This window comes from Stigmatopora argus, chromosome 11 (assembly GCF_051989625.1).
Source record: "Stigmatopora argus isolate UIUO_Sarg chromosome 11, RoL_Sarg_1.0, whole genome shotgun sequence".
Lineage (NCBI taxonomy): Eukaryota > Metazoa > Chordata > Actinopteri > Syngnathiformes > Syngnathidae > Stigmatopora > Stigmatopora argus.
This window is the reverse complement of record NC_135397.1, coordinates 17,441,041-17,462,761: the sequence shown is the minus strand read 5'-3', so window position 1 is coordinate 17,462,761 and position 21,721 is coordinate 17,441,041. Positions and strand designations below refer to the sequence as shown.

At 43.0% G+C, this 21,721-nt stretch overlaps 1 protein-coding gene across 8 annotated transcripts in view; it reads left to right on the top strand.

Annotated features, from left to right (window-relative positions):
* Positions 1-21,721, top strand: part of nvl (nuclear VCP like) — a 181,305-nt gene that overhangs the window by 80,990 nt on the left and 78,594 nt on the right. For all 8 annotated transcript variants that reach the window (XM_077613087.1, XM_077613083.1, XM_077613082.1 and 5 more), the window contains 5 exons: positions 3,133-3,267; positions 8,669-8,770; positions 8,856-8,973; positions 10,310-10,454; positions 17,155-17,497. In XM_077613087.1, the coding sequence (XP_077469213.1) occupies positions 3,133-3,267; positions 8,669-8,770; positions 8,856-8,973; positions 10,310-10,454; positions 17,155-17,497 (843 nt within the window). The remainder of the gene's footprint in view (positions 1-3,132; positions 3,268-8,668; positions 8,771-8,855; positions 8,974-10,309; positions 10,455-17,154; positions 17,498-21,721) is intronic.

The window sequence follows — 21,721 nt, the reverse complement described above, 5'->3', positions numbered from 1 at the left end:
GCGAACTTCCTGCTTCTCCATACGTATTGGCGAGCCAGCTCAGTCACGCGTACACTACTCATGCTTTTCGATTATTTCATGCTTAATCTTGATTGTCATCATACGCCTTTTATTCGCACTACCCTTCATTGCACCGGCCTTTTGCACTGACTAACACAAAAATAACACAGGAAAAATGCAACGCTCCACCCAGTGCTCGTAGAGATCTTTGCAAGAGGGAGATGCGTCGAGAAAGACTGAAATCATATGTAGCCTCTCACGGCTGTCTCGAATGCCCATATCTCAAAATGTGTCTCGTATCTCATGGTAAATATTTGCTCGGAATTTTACTCGTATCTCAAATTCCTTGTATGTTGGGGCACTCGTATGTCAAGGTATTACTGTACGCACAATAATTATTCAGTCCGTTCTCAGGTCGACTGTTTTGACTGATGTCTGAAGCACAACCTGGCTTGATTACTCATGGGTCCAACCAGATATCAAATAGAAATATTCACTCGAAACCACGGTTTATTTTTAGGCGAGACCGGGATTGATAGTGCGTTTCCTCCTTACGCGTATTTGGAGGGCGTGACTTTCAATTCTACCGACACGCTAATCCTGAAATAACGTTCATACAGACATTACAATTTATAAACAGCCAGTGACCTCATCTGATCACTTAACACTTTTACACGAGCTTCCGGACCAGGAGCACTTGAGTTTTTCCCACGAGACAAGCATCTTGGGGTACCGGCCGCGGGTCAACTGCCCTAACTCTTTTCTTTTTTCCCCCAATTAGATTCCAATCAGCTGTTTATCAGCATGCTCAAGCCTTTCTTTTAAATAAAACCACAAAGACCTTTTTAGCCTCCGTGTGAGTGAGGTCCTGCCTCCTATCTTTTTAAAAAAAAAATGCAATTATATTTTTTTATAATTAGAACTACAGCGTTGACACAGCCACTCACACATACACCGTATGGCCAATCAAATGGTAAGAAATCTTACATTTTATTACGGCCGTGGATTAATGATATGATGCGCGTTGAGCAAACAACATGCAGTGCCTTCTCCCTTCGGCTCCCAGTGCCAACAATGCCTATTTTGGAAGAATGAATGGCACATCCAAAGCACTTACTGGTTCAGGAGGAAGAACCCGATTTTATAGACTTTATAGACCTACGAAAACAGGAAACATCTGCAATCTATCGTCATCGTTTGGCGAAAATGCACCGCTTCCTTGGCAGGTCAACGTGACTCTAGTCACGTAGACACATGATGTTTTCAAGACTAGCCTAGGGCTTACATAAGCGAGCTACACAACAAGTTCATGCTATGCCACGCACGTTGCACATGTTAGGCCACGCACGTCGCTCATGTTATTCTGCATAATGGATTAATTAGACATAATTCCACAATATTCCCTCCTTTTCTAGTTCTTACTACAAACACAATAGCACAGTTCCAACATTCTCTGAGACCGCCATCTGGGATCCCCTTGTCCCTTTTCTTCAATCACGCGCTGATGATCAGTACAGTGTCCGCTAGAGGTACCCCAGGTCAGGTAAGTCGTCCCTCGTTGTCCTGGGATAGTGGCTTGGCACAACACATGCGGGAGTTGGGCGCTCGCTCCACCTCTTCCCCATTTTTATTTATTTTTTTCTCCAAGATGGCGCCGTCACGAGGAAGCTCTGTCCACTCTTATGTTTTTCGTGTTTTACAGCCCTTCTATCTCTTTTATAATTACATTTTAATATTTCTTAATACATTCCTTTTTACTATACTTTGTACTTTATACTTTAATGTTTTTACAACTTTCTTTGTTCTGTTAGCCTGGCTTCTTTCTGCTACTTATTTTTTGGAACCATTCAGCCATGCCTACGCTGTCATACACATGGGAATAGCTGTTACAATACGCAACAGAAGGAGCAACACCTCAATTACCGCTGGAAATTCGGAGCTGGACAAAAGTGCCGGGAGAAGAAGCAACGCTTCTGACCAACCATTCCATCATGGGATAAGATGGAAGAGCTGTCGGCGCTTACCAGGCCGGAAGCGGAGTCAAGGAGTTCTGCCCTGCTGCTGTTTTCTTCAGCTCCAGACTACTGAAGAACTGTGCGGATAAGATTGGAAGAGTGACTCTGCATATTCTCTACCTCGGTCCCAGTCTGCAGAAGTTCCCCATCTTGTGGAAGACTTCCTGTGTGTGGTTCCAGTTTTTGTCCAACTTTACAACGTCTTTTTGAGTCTGCATCCGTTTTAGCTACCGCAACCAAGATGGCGCCGTTCAAGTGGTAGCCGGGGGTGATAGCTCCGTCCACTTTTGCTCGTTTTGTGTTTTTGCTGCTTTTCTGTCTTAATGATTTGATCTGGTGATTCTCAATGATGCCATTTACTTTGATTTGCTTTGTACTTTGTGCTTTGGTTTGTTGTTCTGTCTAATCACCCTCTTGCTACTGCCACAATGAAATTTCCCGAATACGGGATGAATAAAGTTATCCAATCCAATCCAATTGCCAGCTTCCTGGAAGGACGTCGTCGCGGTTCCCTGCTGCTCTCAGTGTCCCTCAGTGAATGGCTCGTCCCGCCGGAAGACTCTTCCCGGAGGGCTCTGAGCACTCTTTCACCTACCTGTACTGCCCAACTACATGCACTTTTTAGGTGGCATTTTCTTTATACTAAAGGTTATTTTATTGCAGCAATTATTTTATTGAATTCCGCAGGGAAACCAGACTGTTCAGAGAGCCCTCAAACTGCAAGATAAAAACAACATTGGCGGACGCAGTGGTCAAACTGTTCGCAAGTGATAGTTTTGCTAATAAAATAATTACTTGATATTGATAATACCTATATTTATTTAAAAAAAACATTGTGTCCATGGGTCGCACATTGGTTTGAAAAATGAGTCCTTGCCAAAAATCATGCGTCTATTACGCAGGAATGCAGGCAATGGAGAGGCCTGCTTATGTGATACGGTGGCAAATATTAGAAAATAATTACTGTTTATTTCCTTTTTAAATGGGATTTATTATACACTTTCTACCATATATATGTAGCCAACAAATCTCAACTGCAATTTAATGTACACTTTTAGTTTAGCAATGTGTTGAAATATAATATTCATTTTATTTTTATTTGTATATTATTGATCAGGAAGTGTGTAAACTGCTCATCCACATGCGTCACCCAGAGATATTTGAATGCCTGGGAACAGTTCCTCCCAGGGGTTTTCTTCTTCATGGACCTCCTGGATGTGGAAAGACTCTGCTAGCCCAAGCTGTGGCAGGGGTGAGTAGTGACTCATAAAAAACTAAAAAATAAACATACGGTATCTGACGTTGGTAATCATGACTCACCTATGTAACTAATGAAGACTAGTTTACCTTAAAATTTTCTCTTGTTATGCAGAGCATGGTTCAAAATGATAATGAAAATTATTTGGTGTTTGCTGCCATTGTTGTTGTTTTTAGAAATGAGTTATTTTATGGTTGTTTGCCAGCTTCATTTCGTACATTAATATATAATGCTACCTCTACTTACAAAATGACTTGGTTACAGAATTTATTTTATAACTTGGATTTTTCGTAAATTGAGCAGTATTTTGGAAATTATTTAATTCGTTAAACGGTCCTAAAACCTACCAACTAAACCTTTTGAAAATGATCAAAGTGTACCAATTTTGTGTGAAAGATGTGCAAAACACAAAAATGAGAGAAAATCATAACAAAATGATGTGTTAATGTATTAAAATGAATAACAAGCATGCAAAAACATTTTCTATTTATGCAGGTGCATAAGTGTAAAGACGAAGCTAACGTTAGGGAACAGACAACACTCACATACACATAAACACACATCTCAACAACTTCAAATTATGAATTCAAAACTACTTATCATTAAATAGCTGCTTTTTCAGAAATAATTGACTCCGTCCGTCACTATGTCCTGCAATTTCTTCCTCCTTTTATCCAAAGGTGTAACAGTCTCTTCATCTTGTTGTTCAGTGATGACTTCTTTTTTGAAATCACTGAGAGACCTTGCCAAGGAGTTGTTGCGTTTAATGCTTCCTTCTAGTTCAAATACAGGATCGTTGGTAGATTGGTCGTATTACACCTTGCAATATCGGTCATAGATGGTGCTCGCTTCTTCATTTCAATCGCACTAATTTTAAATAAAGAACTGAGTTCCTTGAATCACACTCAAAAGGCTTAAAAAAATGTTTCGTCAAAAGACGTTTGGTCCCCGGAGGTTTGGTCGAATGGACGTTTGGTAGAACGGACGTTTGGTAGAACGGACGTTTGGTCGAACGGACGTTTGGTCGAACGGACGTTTGGTCGAACGGACGTTTGGTCGAACGGACGTTTGGTCGAACGGACGTTTGGTCGAACGGACGTTTGGTCGAACGGACGTTTGGTCGAACGGACGTGTGGTCGAACGGACGTTTGGTCGAACGGACGTTTGGTCGAACGGACGTTTGGTCGAACGGACGTTTGGTCGAACGGACGTTTGGTCGAACGGACGTTTGGTCGAACGGACGTTTGGTCGAACGGACGTTTGGTCGAACGGACGTTTGGTCGAACGGACGTTTGGTCGAACGGACGTTTGGTCGAACGGACGTTTGGTCGAACGGACGTTTGGTCGAACGGACGTTTGGTCGAACGGACGTTTGGTCGAACGGACGTTTGGTCGAACGGACGTTTGGTCGCCGGGTTGTTACTGTTGAAACCAGCTCTCAAAATTATAATCATGAGAGAGAGAGAGAGTTTAATATCTAAATACCTAATATCAAAATATCAACAGTAAACTCTGTCATAATTTGAGCGAACCCGGCAACCAAACGTCCGTTCTACCAAACGTCTGTTCTACCAAACGTCTGTTCTACCAAACGTCCGGTCGACCAAACGTCCGGTCGACCAAACGTCCGGGGACCAAACGTCCGGGGACCAAACGTCTTTCGACGAAACGTCCGGTCACGACGTTAATGGCGTCCGCCGTGCGGTTAAAATGGAGACACAGGAAGTGAACGCACGTCTCCTCTGGAGCTGCAAGTGTGTCGTGGCGTGTTCCTAAAGACATAAGACTTCCGGGTCTAATTTTTAGAAAAATAAATAAGAGGAGGATATGCGTGAAAGAGGTGCAAATAAATAAAAATAAATTCTCGTGAGGTGAATAGGTCCAAGGTGTCGTGGCTGGATGAAATGAACCAGCATTATGATGGAGAGGGAATTTATTGATGTTTTGGGGGATTTCGTAACTTGGATCTTCTTTTCCTATATTGGAACAGTAATTTGGTCATCAATGGTTTAATAATCTGACATTTTGGGATGTAGAAGCATTCCTAAATTGAGTTATCTGGATGGATTTGTTCGTGAGACCAAAAAGGAGTGAATTGCATTAGGGTCAAAGGTCATTAGTTATTTTAAGTAGAGCGGTTTAGGTGCTGTGAAGTGGGCGGAATCCCCATTGTAACGGCTCGGAGATGTTATTGATGGTAAAATGGTTAAGAGCTGTGGGAAATGGTTTAAGGTGGCAAGTAGTGGGTTCGGATTTAATAAGGAGGTCACAGATGTGTTGATTGATTAAAGATGGGTGAACAGATGTGAAAAGTTAATGAAGTCACTGTTGTCTTTTGGAGGTCGGTAGATAGGGGTAATGATTGTGCGTGAAGGTCCAAACAGTAGAAAGGCAGCGTATTTGAAAGATGATTTTGTGGGGCAAGCAGGTGCCAAGACCACCCTCCAAAAGTTATGGCGACACACCCAAACGAACCAGAATCATGAGGTTAAGGAGTATAGCTGAAGCAAAGGGTTGTGAATTGTTTAAATGAAAATAAATCACTGGGTTGCTGCCATGTTTCAGTCAGACAAATTATATCAAGGTTAAAGAAGGTCATGGATTAGATGGTCTTTAATGGAGAAGTTGCAAATATTAAGCCAAAGGAATCCTAATTTTATATACAGTGGTACTGCCATTTACAAATATCTCTACATACGAAATATTCAGGTTACAAAAAAAACTTTTTCTCAGGATAAAAAAAAAAACATGTTACTTAACCCAAAGCCTAAAATATTCAAACATCCCTTGTGCCGGAAATGCATGTAGCATCCTGTATTACATTTTGAAAATGCTGTGAATTGTTCTCCCATTGGCTATGTCCCAACACCTTGTCTGCTTCCCAATGGCCAGAAAAGGAGCACTTTTCATGATAATCCTCGAGTTCCAACACGCTGTCTTGTGACTTTTTCTGACTGTGTTTAATGCAACTTTATCATTTGTTAATCATCACGGGCCCGATGTAAGCTATTCCCAGTGCGAGTGAAGAGTCCACGAGTCATGTGATCATCCAGTTTGACGACGTATGCCTTTCACACGTAAAACAAATTATGAAAACTTGTCAAATGCAATCGTCATTAAATATAGATTTCACCAAATGTAATCTAACTTAAAGTTGTTTTCTCAGCTGCCAAACATTTTCCTTCTTCACCCACTACCAACTTCACTTTACTAAGCACTCACCCTTCCAACTTAATAGAATATATCTTTCCATGTCTTATTTTAATGGCTCAATTAATAATTTTCTTCTCTTTTTTTGTCTTTCTCAAATATTTTATCCAAAATTGGTATGCTTTTATTATAATAAAGGGTTTAGTGGGTAATAGTGGGAACCTTGGAACAGTTAAGGGTATTTACGTGTAAAATGCAACTCCACTTGTGAAAAACTTAAGCTTACAAAAACCTTTCATAAGTTTTAGAGGTACCATTGTTAGTAGACAGAATAAGGAAGGTTGCTTCTGATAGTGACAATACTTAAAAGTGGACAGTGAGAAGTGAAGAGTTGCAATGTAAACACTCAAGCCTGCGACGTGAATAAAGAGAAGAGGAAACAATTCTTTCCGTTGCCTATTGCTACAAACAATCAGCAACAGTTTTGTTGATCGACAACTCAGATGTGAGAGCACTGGCCAACCCGGATATCATGTCCACTTTCCACACTGTCAACAAAGAGGAGTAAATCGTTTTAGTGGTGCGCCATCAGCACATACTTTGTAATACTTCCGGCATATATTCCAGGATAGAAATACGTTTTTAAGATGGATGTGGAATTGCCAACAAGTGCTGTGTTGGATGGGAAAAGCGAATAAGGATGGGTGGACGGCATGTGCTGCACATCTTAGATGGAGGCTGAACTTGTCAGTCCAGGGGGCAAGATGACTGAGGACGTCACTGTCTGAGTGTTATTGGAGGTGGACTTTGCACCATGTTCTCCCAGTGGATTCCTTAACAGGGCAGGGAATTCCTTTTGTGGACAGCTCTGTCTGGAGCTGTCTAGGTTGAAGGTAATGGCACTCAGGATGTCAAATCTGTGCGACGTGAATGGTGGAATAAAATATAGCCATGAACCTCCTGGCGCTTTCCACAGCTTTTATGGCCATCTAAAACACAATATATGCACAACCACATGGAGAATCATGTATAATCATTCGTTTCGTGCATGTCATGTCTGCACATATAAGCTGTACCATTGATTCAGTCATAATTTTTTAGCGGCGTATATGTGATTAATCATATCGGACGCAATCTGTGATGGAAAGGGCCTTCAAATGTTTAAAAAATCACTGATATTCTGATCCCTGATTTATGTTTTTTTATGATTCTACTTGTATTGTTTAATTTAATTAATGAATGAATAAATTAATTGTTTAATTAACATTAGAGATCTGATCGGGCCGAAAAAATCTTATATTAATTTTCGGCCCGGCCCGAGCATTTAATGTGATTTGCAGACCCGAGCCCGAAGACAGCCCAAAATTTCTTCTTTTTTTTTTTGTGAGGACTCGCGACTCCCGACTCGAGGTGGGAGGAGGAGTGGTGATTTATAATAACAGATTAAAGCTTGTCTTTTGCAATGAAATCTAAGTTACACAACACTGTATAAACATTTACATCTTTTATATGATACTATAGATGTTTGACGATTTTAACTTTAAATGCCTGCTCAGCGTCGAAGTGCCAGTCTTGTTGCTCTCAAATGAGAGCAAAGCGCCACATTGACTACATTTAGTGAAACCAACACAAGTTTCTCTAGCATATTCAACAATCAATTTGAAGCTTTTCCAAAATTCACCCTCACCGGTACTGGTGCGTGTTTCTCTGTTCAGTTCTCCTGTCTTTAGTTTATCCTTAACCTCTTGCGAAGTTCACGTGACGTATTTATTTTATATTTTATAGTATCCCTAGTATCCCTTAGTTTAGTATTAACTCGTCGTTTTAAGTATACATTTTTATGAACATTTCTTTATTTAAAAAAAATTGAGTCTGCGAGAGAAACCACATATCGTTTTAGTATAGATTTTTTTTCAGCGAGAGAGAAGTCCGGGCCGACCTGAGCCGAACCCGAAGTAATTAATGACATTGTAGGCCGATTTATCTTATTTTTTATTTTGATTTAGACAAATTTCAGGTCAGGTTCAGGTTCGGGCTCAAGATCTTACCTCTAATTCACATACTTTATACGTCCTATATAATTCAGAATTGATATCTTCAGAAAGTATTTTTTCAGAAATCCAGAACGTAAAGTAAAGTGTATATTAGCTCAGTTTGTTTTGTTTTTCATTCAAAATAAAATACTAAAAGGCTTTGGTCAAGATCGGAAAAATATTGAAATTACTTGTGCCTTTTTCTATTTCAGGAACTTGAGCTGCCCTTATTAAGGGTGTCTGCTCCAGAATTAGTGTCCGGAGTATCTGGCGAGTCTGAACAGAAGCTCAGGGGGCTGTTTGACCTTGCTGTGGTTGGCTACTACTAAGTTCATCCTATAATTAAATTGAATTGTTGATAAATATTGTTAAGTTTTTACCTTAACCTTTCTCTTGCAGAGCTCAGCACCTTGTATCCTCTTTATTGATGAGATAGATGCCATTACTCCAAAGAGAGATATGGCCTCAAAAGACATGGAAAAGAGGATTGTAGCCCAGTTTCTCACTTGCATGGATGGTATGTTGCCATGCATGAATACATTGAGTAACCAATACATTGGTTTGCAAAAGTATTTAAAGTCATGACCAAAATTCAATTTCTTTTCAAAGAAAATGGAAAAACTTGTTTTACCTGTTTGCATGAAAGAGAATAAAACACACAGAAATTCATCTTTTTTTAATCCTTAAGTACCCTTTACTGTTGACACTAGATTACATAAATCTTTATTTCATTGTTCTCAAAGCATTCTTAACAAGTTATCAAGTCATACTCAGTACATGGTTACAGCTCCTTTGGCAACAAATACTGCTGTCCAATCGCCCTATGAGTTTTGCGCAGTGTTGACTGGACAAGTTCGCTCATTCCTTTTTGCAATACAGCTAGTGTCAGGTTCGTTTGTGATCTGGATAGTCATCTTCAGCAGGCAATATTTGTGTTTAGAACTAGGCTTTGATTTGAGCAGATAAGAACCTTCACTTTCAACTCTTCATCACGAAGGACCGATGCAGTCTGCATCACTGCAGACGCTCCACCAGTTCACACTATCTAAATTGACTTGTGAACAAGACCCCGCAATATTTAAATTCCTCTACTTGGGGAAAAGACCTCATCCTGGACCTGACCTGGTACCTTTTTTCGACTGAGGACCACAGTCTTGGACTTGACCGCTTCACACTTTGTTGCAAACCGCTCAAATGGTCAGATGAAGCCAACAGAACTAGATCATCTGAAAAAAACAAATATGCAATACTAAGACTACCAAACCGCACACCCTCAACGCCTTGGCTGTGCTTAAATATTCTCCCCGAAAAAAAATTGTGGCAAGTTATGAACAGAATCAGTGAGACAGGGTAGCATTGGTAAAGTGCACTAGGTGTCCGCCGCCTCTGGCCCGGAGACAATCCGGGATATGCTCCAGCACCCCCGCAGGCCTAATGCAGATAAAGCGGTTCAGAAAATGAGAGATGAGATGAGTAATGGATCCTAGTCAGATGGCTTAAAAAAGAGGGCTTTATGGAAGTCTTGGCGCATTCAGCTTGCTTTTTTGGCCGCAATATTGATATGCGCAAACTTAGGGGAATTTCTTTAGCAGTTATCTCATACAATTTTTTTCCGGTGACAGGCATTGAGTGAATTACTTTTAATGAAAAAAGTCTGAGCATGTAACAACAGACGGGAATTAAGTATCACATAACAAACAAAGTATTTTATTCCTACGTCAAGTTTTTGCGAGTCCTAAAATATTTGTCAATACTTTGCTCATGAAATGTATCAAAATTACTGCCTTGTGTATTTGTTATTAAATCCCTCGTCTTAGCTAAGATCTCAGATTTTTTTTTTTACCTGATAACAGACCTGAACAGTCTCTCATCTGCAACACAAGTCCTGGTCATTGGTGCCACTAATAGGCCTGACTCCATTGATCCTGCCCTACGTAGAGCTGGACGTTTTGACAGGGAAATATGCCTTGGTATCCCAGATGAAACCTCTCGTTTCAGGTTAGTTCAATATGATTTTAAAAATAAATGCTTAGGGCAACTGACTAGCAGTGATTTTTGAATATGTCAATATATGCCAATATGTCAAATAGCTGTTTATCTAAACTATTTTAAACTTTGCTTTCCATAACTCTATACGACGTACACCCTTTTTTGTTTTTTTTAAATCCACACATCTCTAACATTGAGCATTGTAAGTGTGATGAAGCCCATCTTTATATATGTGCTTGAGGCAGAATTTTTAGCTAGCCATTCATAGTGTGCAAAACTGGCAAACAACCATACGCACTCATCATCAAATAATTCAGCATATTTGTTTAACCTTTCATACAGGTTTTTTTTTCGGTTGGAGGAAACCAAATTATCAGGAGAAAAGAAATGCTGGAATTGGAGCAAAAATACAAGTCACACATGAAGGAAGACACCTGGTTTGAGTTGTATGTTAGCAAATATGTTAAACACACAAGAATGAGACACAGTAGCATGAAGAAGCTTGCAAGCCGCTGCCACATTGGCAGAAGGGAGAATATACGCAGTCATCGCGATAACGTGCTAGGACTTCCTTGGGATGTAAAACGGCCTGATGCTAACAGCTACTAGCTCGATATCTCGAGTACAAAGTTGCTCCTTCACCGTAATGTGCCTGCAGCTATGCCATCTGCTCTTAATGAAAACAGCTAGTCCCCCTCATTTCCTCCTTCCGCTATTTTCTTTCCGCCCTCACCAGTTGAAAACCATCCAAGGTGATGAGTATTAGTTCATTCAGCGAGGTCTCCGTGAAGCACATAATATAACATTCCCGATACTCCCGTTGCAGCCTGGTAAGCGCTGTTAGAGCTTCCATGTTATTGGGGAGAGATCTTACATTCCCCATAATAATATATGATGGAATGGTTGGTCGGAAACGTCACTTCTTTTTTCGTCTCACTTTCGTCATGCTCTGCACGCCCTTCTCTTCCTCTTTAACTCCCCGGGGATTTCCAGGGGCATCCAGGTCTTGCGTAGCGCTAACAGCTTATCCCGAGTGTGGGATTGTGGAGGCATGGCTGAATAACTATCAGAAAGAATCTGAATTACCCTATTTATTTGAGTAATACCTTAACGTGGTGGTGGGGTTTGTGTGTCCCACTGATCCTTGGAGATATGTTGTCTGGGGCCTTGTGCCCCTGGTAGGGTCACCCATGGCAAACTGGTCTGAGGTGAGGCACCAGACAAAGCATGACTCAGAAGACCTCTTATGATGAAAAACATAATTGGACAAGGTCTTCCCTCGGCCGGACGCGGGTCACCGGAGCCCCACTCTGGAGCCAGGCCCGGAGGAGGGGCGCGATGGCGAGCGCCTGGTGGCCAGGCCTACAGCCATGGGGCCTGGTGGCCAGGCCTACAGCCATGGGGCCTGGCCGGGCACAGCCCGAAGAGGTGATGTGGGTTCCCCCTCACATGGGCTCACCACATGTGAGAGGGGCCAAAGAGGTCGGGTGCGAAGACAGTTGGGTGGCAGCCAAAGAAGGGATGCTTGGCGGTCCGATCCCCGGCTGCAGAAACTAGCTTTTGGGACGTGGAATGTCACCTCTCTGGTTGGGAAAGAGCCTGAGCTAATGCGTGAGGTTGAGAAATTCCGGCTCAACGTAGTCGGGCTCACCTATGCACAGCTTGGGTTCCGGTACCATTCCTCTCGAGGGGGGTTGGACACTCTTCCACTCTGGAGTTGCCCGTGGTGAGAGGCGCCGAGCGGGTGTGGGCATACTTGTTGCCCCCCGGCTCGGTGCCTGTATGTTGGGGTTTATCCCGGTGAACGAGAGGGTAGCATCCCTCCGTCTTCGGGTGGGGGTACGGGACCTGACTGTTGTTTGTGCGTATGCACCAAACAGCAGTTCAGAGTACCCACCTTTTTTAGAGTCCTTGGAGGGGGTGCTGGAGTGCCCCTTAGGGGACTCCCTCGTTCTGCTGGGGGACTTCAATGCTCACGTGGGCAATGACAGTGAGACCTGGAGGGGAGTGATCGAAACCCGAGTGGTGTTCTATTTTTCGATTTCTGCGCTCGTCTTGGATTGACAATAATGAACACCATGTTCAAGCATAAGTGTGTCCATATGTGCACTTGGCACCAGGAAATCCTAGGCCGCCGTTCGATGATCAACTTTGTGGTCGTGTCATCGGACCTGCGGCCGCATGTCTTGGACACTCGGGTAAAGAGAGGGGCGGCGCTGTCAACCGATCACCACCTGGTGGTGCGTTGGCTCCGACGGTGGGGCAGATGCCCGGAAGACCCAAACAGAGGGTGAGGGTCTGCTGGGAACGCCTGGCGGAGTACCCTGTCAGAAGGAGTTTCAACTCCCACCTCAGACAGAGCTTGTCTCATGTCCGGGAATAGGCGGGGGACATTGAGTCCGAATGCACCATTTTCCGCGCTTCTATTGCTGAGGCGGCAGACCGGAGCTGTGGCCGCAAGGTGGTCGGTGCCTGTTGTGGTGGCAACCCCAGAACCCGCTGGTGGACACCGGCGGTAAGCGATGCTGTCAGGATGAAAAAGGAGTCCTACTGGGCCCTTTTGGATGAGATCCGCCCGGAGTTTCTAAAGGCTCTGGGTGTTGTGGGGCTGTCTTGGTTGACACGCTTCTGCAACATCGCGTGTATATCAGGGACAGTGCCTCTGGATTGGCAGACTGGGGTGGTGGTTCCCCTTTTTAAAAAGGGGGACCAGAGTATGTGTTCCAATTACCGGGAATCACATTCATCAGCCTCCCTGGGAAGGTCTTTTCTGGAGTACTGGAGAGGAGGATCCGTGGGAGGTTGAACCTCGGATTCAGGAGCAGTGTGGTTTTCGTCCTGGCCGTGGAACAGTTGATCAGCTCCACACCCTCAGCAAGGTACTCGGGGGGTCATGGGAGTTCGCCCAACCAGTCTTCTTGTGCTTTTTGGATTTGGAGAAGGCGTTTGACCGTGTCCGCCGGGGAGTCTTATGGAGGGTACTCCGGGAGTATGGGGTTCCGGAACCCCCATTACGCGGTGTCCGGTCCCTTTATTACCGGAATCAGAGTCTGGTCCGCGTGGCTGGCAGTAAGTCGGATCCGTTTCCCGTGGGGGTTGGACTCCGCCAGGGCTGCCCTATCTCACCGATTCTGTTCATCACTTTTGTTGATAGAATATCTAGGCGCAGCCGTGGCGTTGAGGGGTCCAGTTTGGTGGCCTCAGTATTGCATCCCTGCTTTTTGCAGATTATGTGGTTCTGTTGGCTTCATCAGGCCGTGAGCTCCAACTCTCGCTGGAACGATTCACAACCGAGTGTGAAGCGGTCGGGATGAGAATCAGCACCTCCAAACCCTAGACCATAGTCCTCAGTCAGAAAAAGGTGACGTGCCCTCTCCGGGTCAGGGACCAGGTCCAGTATCTTGGGGTCTTGTTCACAGGTGAGGGAAGAATGGAGCGGGAGATCGACAGGTAGATCGGGGCGGCGTCTGCAGTGATGCGGACTCTGCACCGGTCCGTCGTGGTGAAGAAGGAGCTGAGCCAAAAGGCGAAGCTCTCTATTATCTGGTCGGTCTCCGTTCCCACCCTCATCTATGGTCACGAGCTGTGTGTTGTGACCGAAGATACAAGCGGCTGTAATGAGTTTCTCTCCCTTAGAGATCAGGTGAGAAGCTTGGTCAGGATGCCCCCTGGACGCCTCCCTCAGGAGGTGTTCCGGTCACGTCCCACCGGGGGGAGGACACGGGGCCGACCTCGGACACACTTGGGAGACTGTGTCTCCCAGATCGCCTTGGGATACTCCTGGAAGAGCTGGATGAAGTAGCTGGGGAGAGGGAAGTCTGGTCTTCCCTGCTGAAGCTGCTGCCCCCGCGACCCGACTTTGTAAAAAGCGGAAGAAGATGAGATGAGATGACATAATGCGCATCCATAATTTTTGACTAAAAATTGGTATAATTTTTTTTTCAAATTTTCTCAGATCGAACCAAGTATTGCACCAAACTGCAAATGCTGAACACATGTCGCCATGACAAAACAATTATTCACAACATATGGTACATAAACCTGGTAAAAGAAACTACGACCAATATGAACACAATTCTCAAATAGAATTTAGAATTTTAAATCCTTAAAGTCGAATTCATCATCAAAATATTTATAAGTCTGATCTATCATCAGATTCACCAAACAATTGCAGAGCTGCCAACCTCCGTCAACCGATTTCAGGAGTACGCTTGTCCCATTTCCAGAGTATTTCCGGAGTAAATGCGATTCATGCAAAATCCATGTAAAATGTAAAAAAAAAATAAGTGTTGGACAATTTAAATCAAAGTTTTATTATCATGTTTTTACATTAATTGAAATTGTGTTTTTGCAAACTATTGAAAAAGTACAGCATAATGAAAATAAGTTTATCTTTGTGTTTGGGTCCTTCTACGTGCGTTTTACAGTCAGTAATTCCACCTTTCCGGTCCTTTTGGAGATGGCTTTATCGTGGGATATTTCGTCAAATGCGAACCAATAAACTTCTGCGAGTGTCGGGGTTTCTTATTACAGGTTTCATCCCAATTGCCATCCTTTTTGCACTTAACCTGTGCATGCATATTGATAAGACTTACCAGTGCTGTGTACCCCTACTTCCTTTAGAACAACCCCAGAAATGATAGGATTTGTTTCAAAACAAAAGTTTAGTCGGCCTTAATAATACTTACTTCCCTTGTGGGGAAAAAAATGAAAACGAAAATGTTAAAGCAATAGAAGCTACCTATGCAATCGATTCTGAATCGATTGCCATGGTGAAGTGAAACTCGGATGATTCACAATGCACTCGTGTTACCGAATTCTTCCGGTTTACAGTGCAGTTTAATCAAGATGGCAGAAGCTGTAGTGATGGTGTGAATTTCAAGGGAATTAAATTAGAAATGTGTTTCTTTTCCGAAATGGTTGCTTCAAAAAATATTTCAGTGAAAATTTTGGGGGATTTCCGGAGTTTGCGTTGCATTTCCGGAGAAACTCCTGAAACTGAGACAGCGCCTTTTAAGTACACCCTATAGTCGTTACAGTACAGTATTTTTGTTTAGATTAGAACTTTGTTTCATCCTGTATTCGGGAAATTCCCATGGTTGCAGTAGCAAGACAGTAGCAAGCATAGACACAGAAGACATTGTAGACCTAGGTTAAAAACTGGAGCCACACACAGGAAGTCCTCAAGGTGTGGACCTTCTGCCAACAGAGGAAGAGGTTAAATATGCAGAATCACTCTTTCAAGCTGATCCACACAGTCCCTCACTACTCTGGATCTGATCATCTTCCTTGCCTAGAACCTCGTAAGCTGTCCTATCACCCGAGAGGCTGGTGGGGGGCTTCAAAGCACACAAGCACACAACTCTCCCATTGCAGCCCGGCAAGCACCAACAGCTCCTCCATCTTACCGGGGAGATATCTGATATGATGATGGAATGCTCGGTCTGGAGCGTTGCCTCTTCTCCCGGCACTATCGTCCACTGCTCACAGCTGATCCCGCATTCATGACAGTGGAGGCACGGCTGAACAGCTTCAAAGACATCTAGGGCTAGCACAAAGAAACAACAAAGCACAAAGTACAAAGCAAAGTATAAGGGAAATAATTAAGAAATATTAAAATGCATTTAAAAAAGATAGAAACGCAGCAAAAACACAAAACTAGGAAAAATCAACAGTAACAGATAATAACACCCCCGATACTCCCTTTCCGGCCTTGTAAGCGTTGACAACTCTTCCATCTTATTGGGGAGGGATCTCAATTTCCCCATAATAATAGATGGAATGATTGGTCTGAAGCATCATTTCTTCTCCCGGCACTTTTGCCCAGCTCCGGATTTCCAGCGGCATCGAGGTGTTGCTCTTTCTGCTGCGTATTGTTCACAGCTGAACCCATGTGTATGACAGCTGAGTGGTTCCAGAAAAGAACTAGCAGAAAGAAACTAAGCCAATCGAATAAAGAAAGTTGTAAAAACATTCAAGTAAAAAGTATAAAGTACAAAGTAATGTACAAAGGAATATATTAATATTCAAATGTACAAAAAAGGTAGAAAGGCCGTAAAGCACAAAAAACGAATAAGAGCGGCTAGAGTTACTGCCACCGGCTGCCCCCTGATGGCGCAATCTTGAGGGGAAAAAAGTTACATTTTTCATTTTATCAAAGGAATCAGCAGGGTTTAATTTATGTTGTGGCCCCTTCACGTTCTCTGCCCCCTATCTTTTTCCTGTCCTGCGCATGCCTGCAGAATTTGTCTTTTCATGCAGGGGCTGCTCCCACGCCGGGACTTACAGGACCGTGTCGCTATGTGAAAGAAAGCTACACTAGAGCTGTCATTGATCGGATTGGACATTTAATTATATTGCATGTTAAAATAATAAAGAAAAATTAATAATAAGGAAAAAAAGACAAGTTGCTTTTGTGTTCTGTGCAGTTTTTGTTCATTTAAAAACATTTTGCTTGTATTAGTTTTAATTATTTATAACTCAATATTGTTATTTATTTGTTATACCACTTATTTTCTTTTTCAACCATTTGTGTTGTCTGTAGTTATTAAATTTATTTTTCACTTTACTGATTAATTTGAAATCCGTTCTTGTTTTCAATAGCCATCAGAGTTTAGAATTGCAGACTTGGTTTCAATTTCAATGACATTCCTGATTGTTTTAATGTTATTCATATGTGAATAAAGTAACTGCAATTTTGTTTTGTCAGGATTTTGAAGACTCTTTGTCGCAAACTGAAGATGCCAGAAGATTTTGATTATCGAAAGCTGGCCCGACTCACTCCAGGATATGTGGGTGCGGATCTAATGGCACTTTGCCGTGAAGCTGCCATGAATGCTGTAAACCGGATTCTTTTGGTAGTAAATCAACCAGAAAAGCTCAAAACCATGACCCTCAACGACAACCTGCTAAAAATGCCACATATAAATGAAATCATGATAAACCACAAGAGTGAAAACAGCTGCACTGTATCTCGAAATGATGTGAACACAACCTCAGTAACAATGGATCCTAATTCATCTGAAGATAACCCAGGACACAAACATTTGCCAGTAAGCACTTCCTGATTAGATTTATACTGGTCATGATTAATTTCTATGGGACACTTGTTAATATTGGTTAAAAGGTACTTGCAATTGGATTGGATTGGATAACTTTATTCATCCCGTATTCTGGAAATTTTGTTGTCACAGTAGCAACAGGGTGAGGATGCAGGAATAGGAAAGGCATTTTAGACATAAATAGATAGGGAAGTTAATAAATAAATACATGAATAAATATATAAATAAATAAGTGTGTTGCTTAGCACATCTATACATACATACACATAAATATACATGCATGCATACGGTAGGTCTCAACACTCAGCCATTTTTTTGTTAAAGAGCCTGACAGCTGATGGGAGGAAGGATCTGCGGAAGCGCTCCTTCCTGCAATGAGGGTGCCGCAGTCTATTGCTAAAGGAGCTTCGGAGGGACTCCACAGACTCATGCAGGGGGTGGGAGGTGCTGTCCATGATGGACATCATCCTGGTCAGCATTCTCCGCTCTCCCACTTCCTCCACAGAGTCCAGAGGACAGCCCAGAACATAGCTGGCCCTCCTGACCAGCTTATTCAGCCTGTTCCTGTCCCTCTCCATGCTCCCGCATCCCCAACAGAGCACTGCAAAAACACTGTAGATGCAAGGTTTGGTCAAATTCAATTGTATAGAAGGTCAGATCTAAAGCACACAATTTGTGGAAAAAAATAAACATTAAATTACATGCTTCCCCTGTCCTGGTAGGTGTGTTTATACTGTGTGTTTTGATGATGCTTGGACCTCTGTTGTCTGGGGCTTTATGCCCCTGGGAGGGTTACTCATGGCAAACAGGTCCTAGGTGAGGGACCAGACAAATGGCTTACGTGACTTCCCATAATGATGACTATAGATTAAGGACATTTGGTATCGCCCAGACATGGGTCACCAGGACCCCTCTCTGGAGCCAGGCCTGGAGGTGGGGCAGAATAGCGAGCGCCTGGTGTTCAGGCCTGCAACCATTGGGCCGCTGGCACAGCCCGAAGAAGCAACATGGGTTTTCCATGGGCTCACCACCTGTGAGAGAGGCCCAGGAGGTCGGGTGGGTAGGCAGTTGGGTGGCAGCCAAAGTAGGGGTCCTTTGCAGTTCGATTACCGGCTGCAGTAACTGGCTCTTGGAGATTACGGCCAAATGTCTTAGACACGTTGGTAAAGATCAGGGCTGTCAAATGATCAACATCTGCCTCCGATGGGCCATTTGAGCCCACAGGACTCCGAAGGCTGCTGAATGGTACCGACAATTGGGAATTTTCGAGCAGGTAGCCCCACGTTTTAAAACGTTTTTTGCCCATAGATCTACTACGAGTTAACTTTCCACGATCTACCTTTTTTCAACGCCATTGACAAAGGTCAGCAATTATTTATGTTGATATACCTCGCATTAGACTCTACCAACATGTATGGAAGCGGTAGGGAATGTGGGTGAAAATCCACTCTCAATTTATGCTAAAGCTAACTTGGGACAAGCTACATTCAGAAGAATCGACAGACAGGAGGAATCAAATATTATTCTCGTGTGATCTACCAATAGTTCCTTGGTGATCTCCCAGTAGATCGCGATTTACATGTTGGGCGCCCCTAAGCTACCACCTCCAGGAGGATCCCAAGGAGGTCCCTGCCAGCCCAGCCGAGAGACATACTCTCCCCAGCATGTCCTGGTTCGGCCCTGTGGACTCTTCTAAATGGGGTGTACCCGAAAAACTATCAGGTAGATGTCTTAGAGGCATCCTAATTAGATGCCCGAGCCACCTCATCTGCCTCCTCTTAATGAGAAGCAGTCTCTACTTCAAGCCGTTCCCAGATGACTGACCCTACATGAGTGGTTGGAATTTGAATAGCTTTTTTTTCCTTCAATTTAGCCGTATGACTCCGAAGAACCCTGGCTCCTCAATGTTTCCATAGAACTAGTAACCCTTTCATAATCAAATTAGCGACGATAACCTGTTTACTAGTGATCATATAGCCCATGGGTGTCAAATTCAAATTCCTAGTGGGCCAAAATTTTAAATTGAACAAAGCCGAGGGCAAAGGTTGAACAAATGGTCCTTTAAAATGTGGAACCAAACAAGATTTGACTTAACAATGAATATTGAACAAGCAATATGACTTAAAAGTACAGACGTGTAAAATTGAGTTGTTAATACTACTAATGCTAATAACTATGAATAAATCAACCATTCAGGCCTTGGAGTAGCAAGAAAAAGTGAATGGAAAATATAATAACACTGCTCATTTTGCGACACACTGGTCTACTCTGATGTGCCCAAGCCAGACACCTGCCATCTTTTCTTGGATGCCAGTTCATCAATGTCAGGGTTTGAGCTAAGGAAACCTTCATTATCGAACAAAGGTGTTCGCCAGTCAGACTTCTCCTGTGAGACGTTTTCGTCATCATCATTGAGGAGAAAAGTTGCTCACATAAGTAAGTGCTACCAAACATGGAGAGCAATTAGCGACTTCGGTGTGGAGCTGATGCATCGTGTCAGGGATGAACTGCGGAAACTGCGGCCTCAACAGCATCAAATTTTGACTTCAGCGTTGCATTACACTGGAGTTCAATTAGCTCCATTTGGAGCTTGGTTGGTGCTTTTTCCACATTAACTGCCAAGGGATTACTAAGGACTTAAAAAAGTTTCTGGACATAGAAGTCGCCAAATCGCCATCAAAACTCACCTTTTCAGCAAACTGTGCACACACGGTTGTTGAGATTTGCATTTTTATGGTTTGACAGCAGAAGATATGGCCAAAATGCGCTTGTAGCATCTGCTTCTCTCACAGGTACATGTTCGTTTCAAAAACTCACTGACGAATACATATCTGTGATGATGCATCCCCTGCCCCTGCAGCTGTAAGTAGGTTCAGCGCATCGAGGTGGCTTGAGATTGTCCACAGAAAAGGCAAGCTCACACAGACACTTTGGGTCCGGGAGCTCTGCTGTGTCCTTCCCTTTGCTCTGGAAACTGGCATATTTCTTCATGCAGTTCGTAAAATCTGTTTAGCGCTATTCCGCAGCTTGACCATCTCATCTCTGTGTGTTCTGAACCACACTTCCAGAAACACTTCAACAGCCGATGATTGAGACCTTTGGCTCTAATGAAATTAACAATTTATGTTACTTTGCTCTCAACAGCTTCCATTTTTAGCGAATTACCACACAAGGATTCCTCATGTAAAATGCAGTGATACACATACAGTTCACCTGCACAGTTCTCTTGAAGCATCTTTTCACGAATCCTGCCCACCAACCAGTCCATACTTTTCACCTCTCATCGCTGGCGCACCATCAGTGGTTAATCCCACAAGTTTATCCCACGGCAGATTTATCTCAGTGATGCATTTGCAAACATCCTCAACGTGTTTAAAGATTTCTTTCCCTGTGGTTGTGCCATTCACGGATTTCAATCCTAAAAGCTCCTCCGTAACACAGTGATTTGAGTCCATGCTGCGAACGAAGACTGACAGATGCGCAATATCAGATGCGTCAGTGCTCTCATCCACAGCAAGGGGAAAAAAAAGAAAATATTTTCCCTTCTCCATCAACTGGACATGTAGATTGGTGGCAAGCTTGCATGTGCACCCAGCTACTGTGTTTCTGCTTAGGCTTACATTTGCAAAGGCTTGCTTCTTCTCTGGGCACACTTGGTCCCAAACCTTTATCATGCTTTTTTTATTTTAGAAACTTTCCCTCATTAAAGGGTCGGGCTGATTTGTCGATTTCTTCTGCCACGATATAACTTGGCTTTACAGGAGCCTCACTTTATGTTGTGGCTTTTGTGCACATTTTCTGCCGTGAAAACAAAGCTCTTTTCATTTCCTTTACCTTCTAGCCCTTTTCAGTGTGTCCATGTCCTTATACAGTCATACCTCTAGGTGCGAAATTTCCAGGTTACGACATTTTTTTATATGCAAATGAGTGCCCCGAGATAAGAAAAATATCCAAGTTACGAAAATCCCAACAAAGTACATGCATTCGTTATTCCATTATTTTACTTTGAAAATATTGTTGCGGATACATTGATTCTCACTTTAGAAGCTCTCTACTCTATACTGGGCTCTCATTGGCTTTCTCACAAAAAACACAGTTTCAAGTTTCTCTCTTATGTACTTTGGACCGTTGTTCGTCTTCACGGAGTTTTGACAGTGTTTTTTTATTGAGTTTTTCCAAGTCTGGATAAAGCAGCTACTTCTGTTTTTATCATCA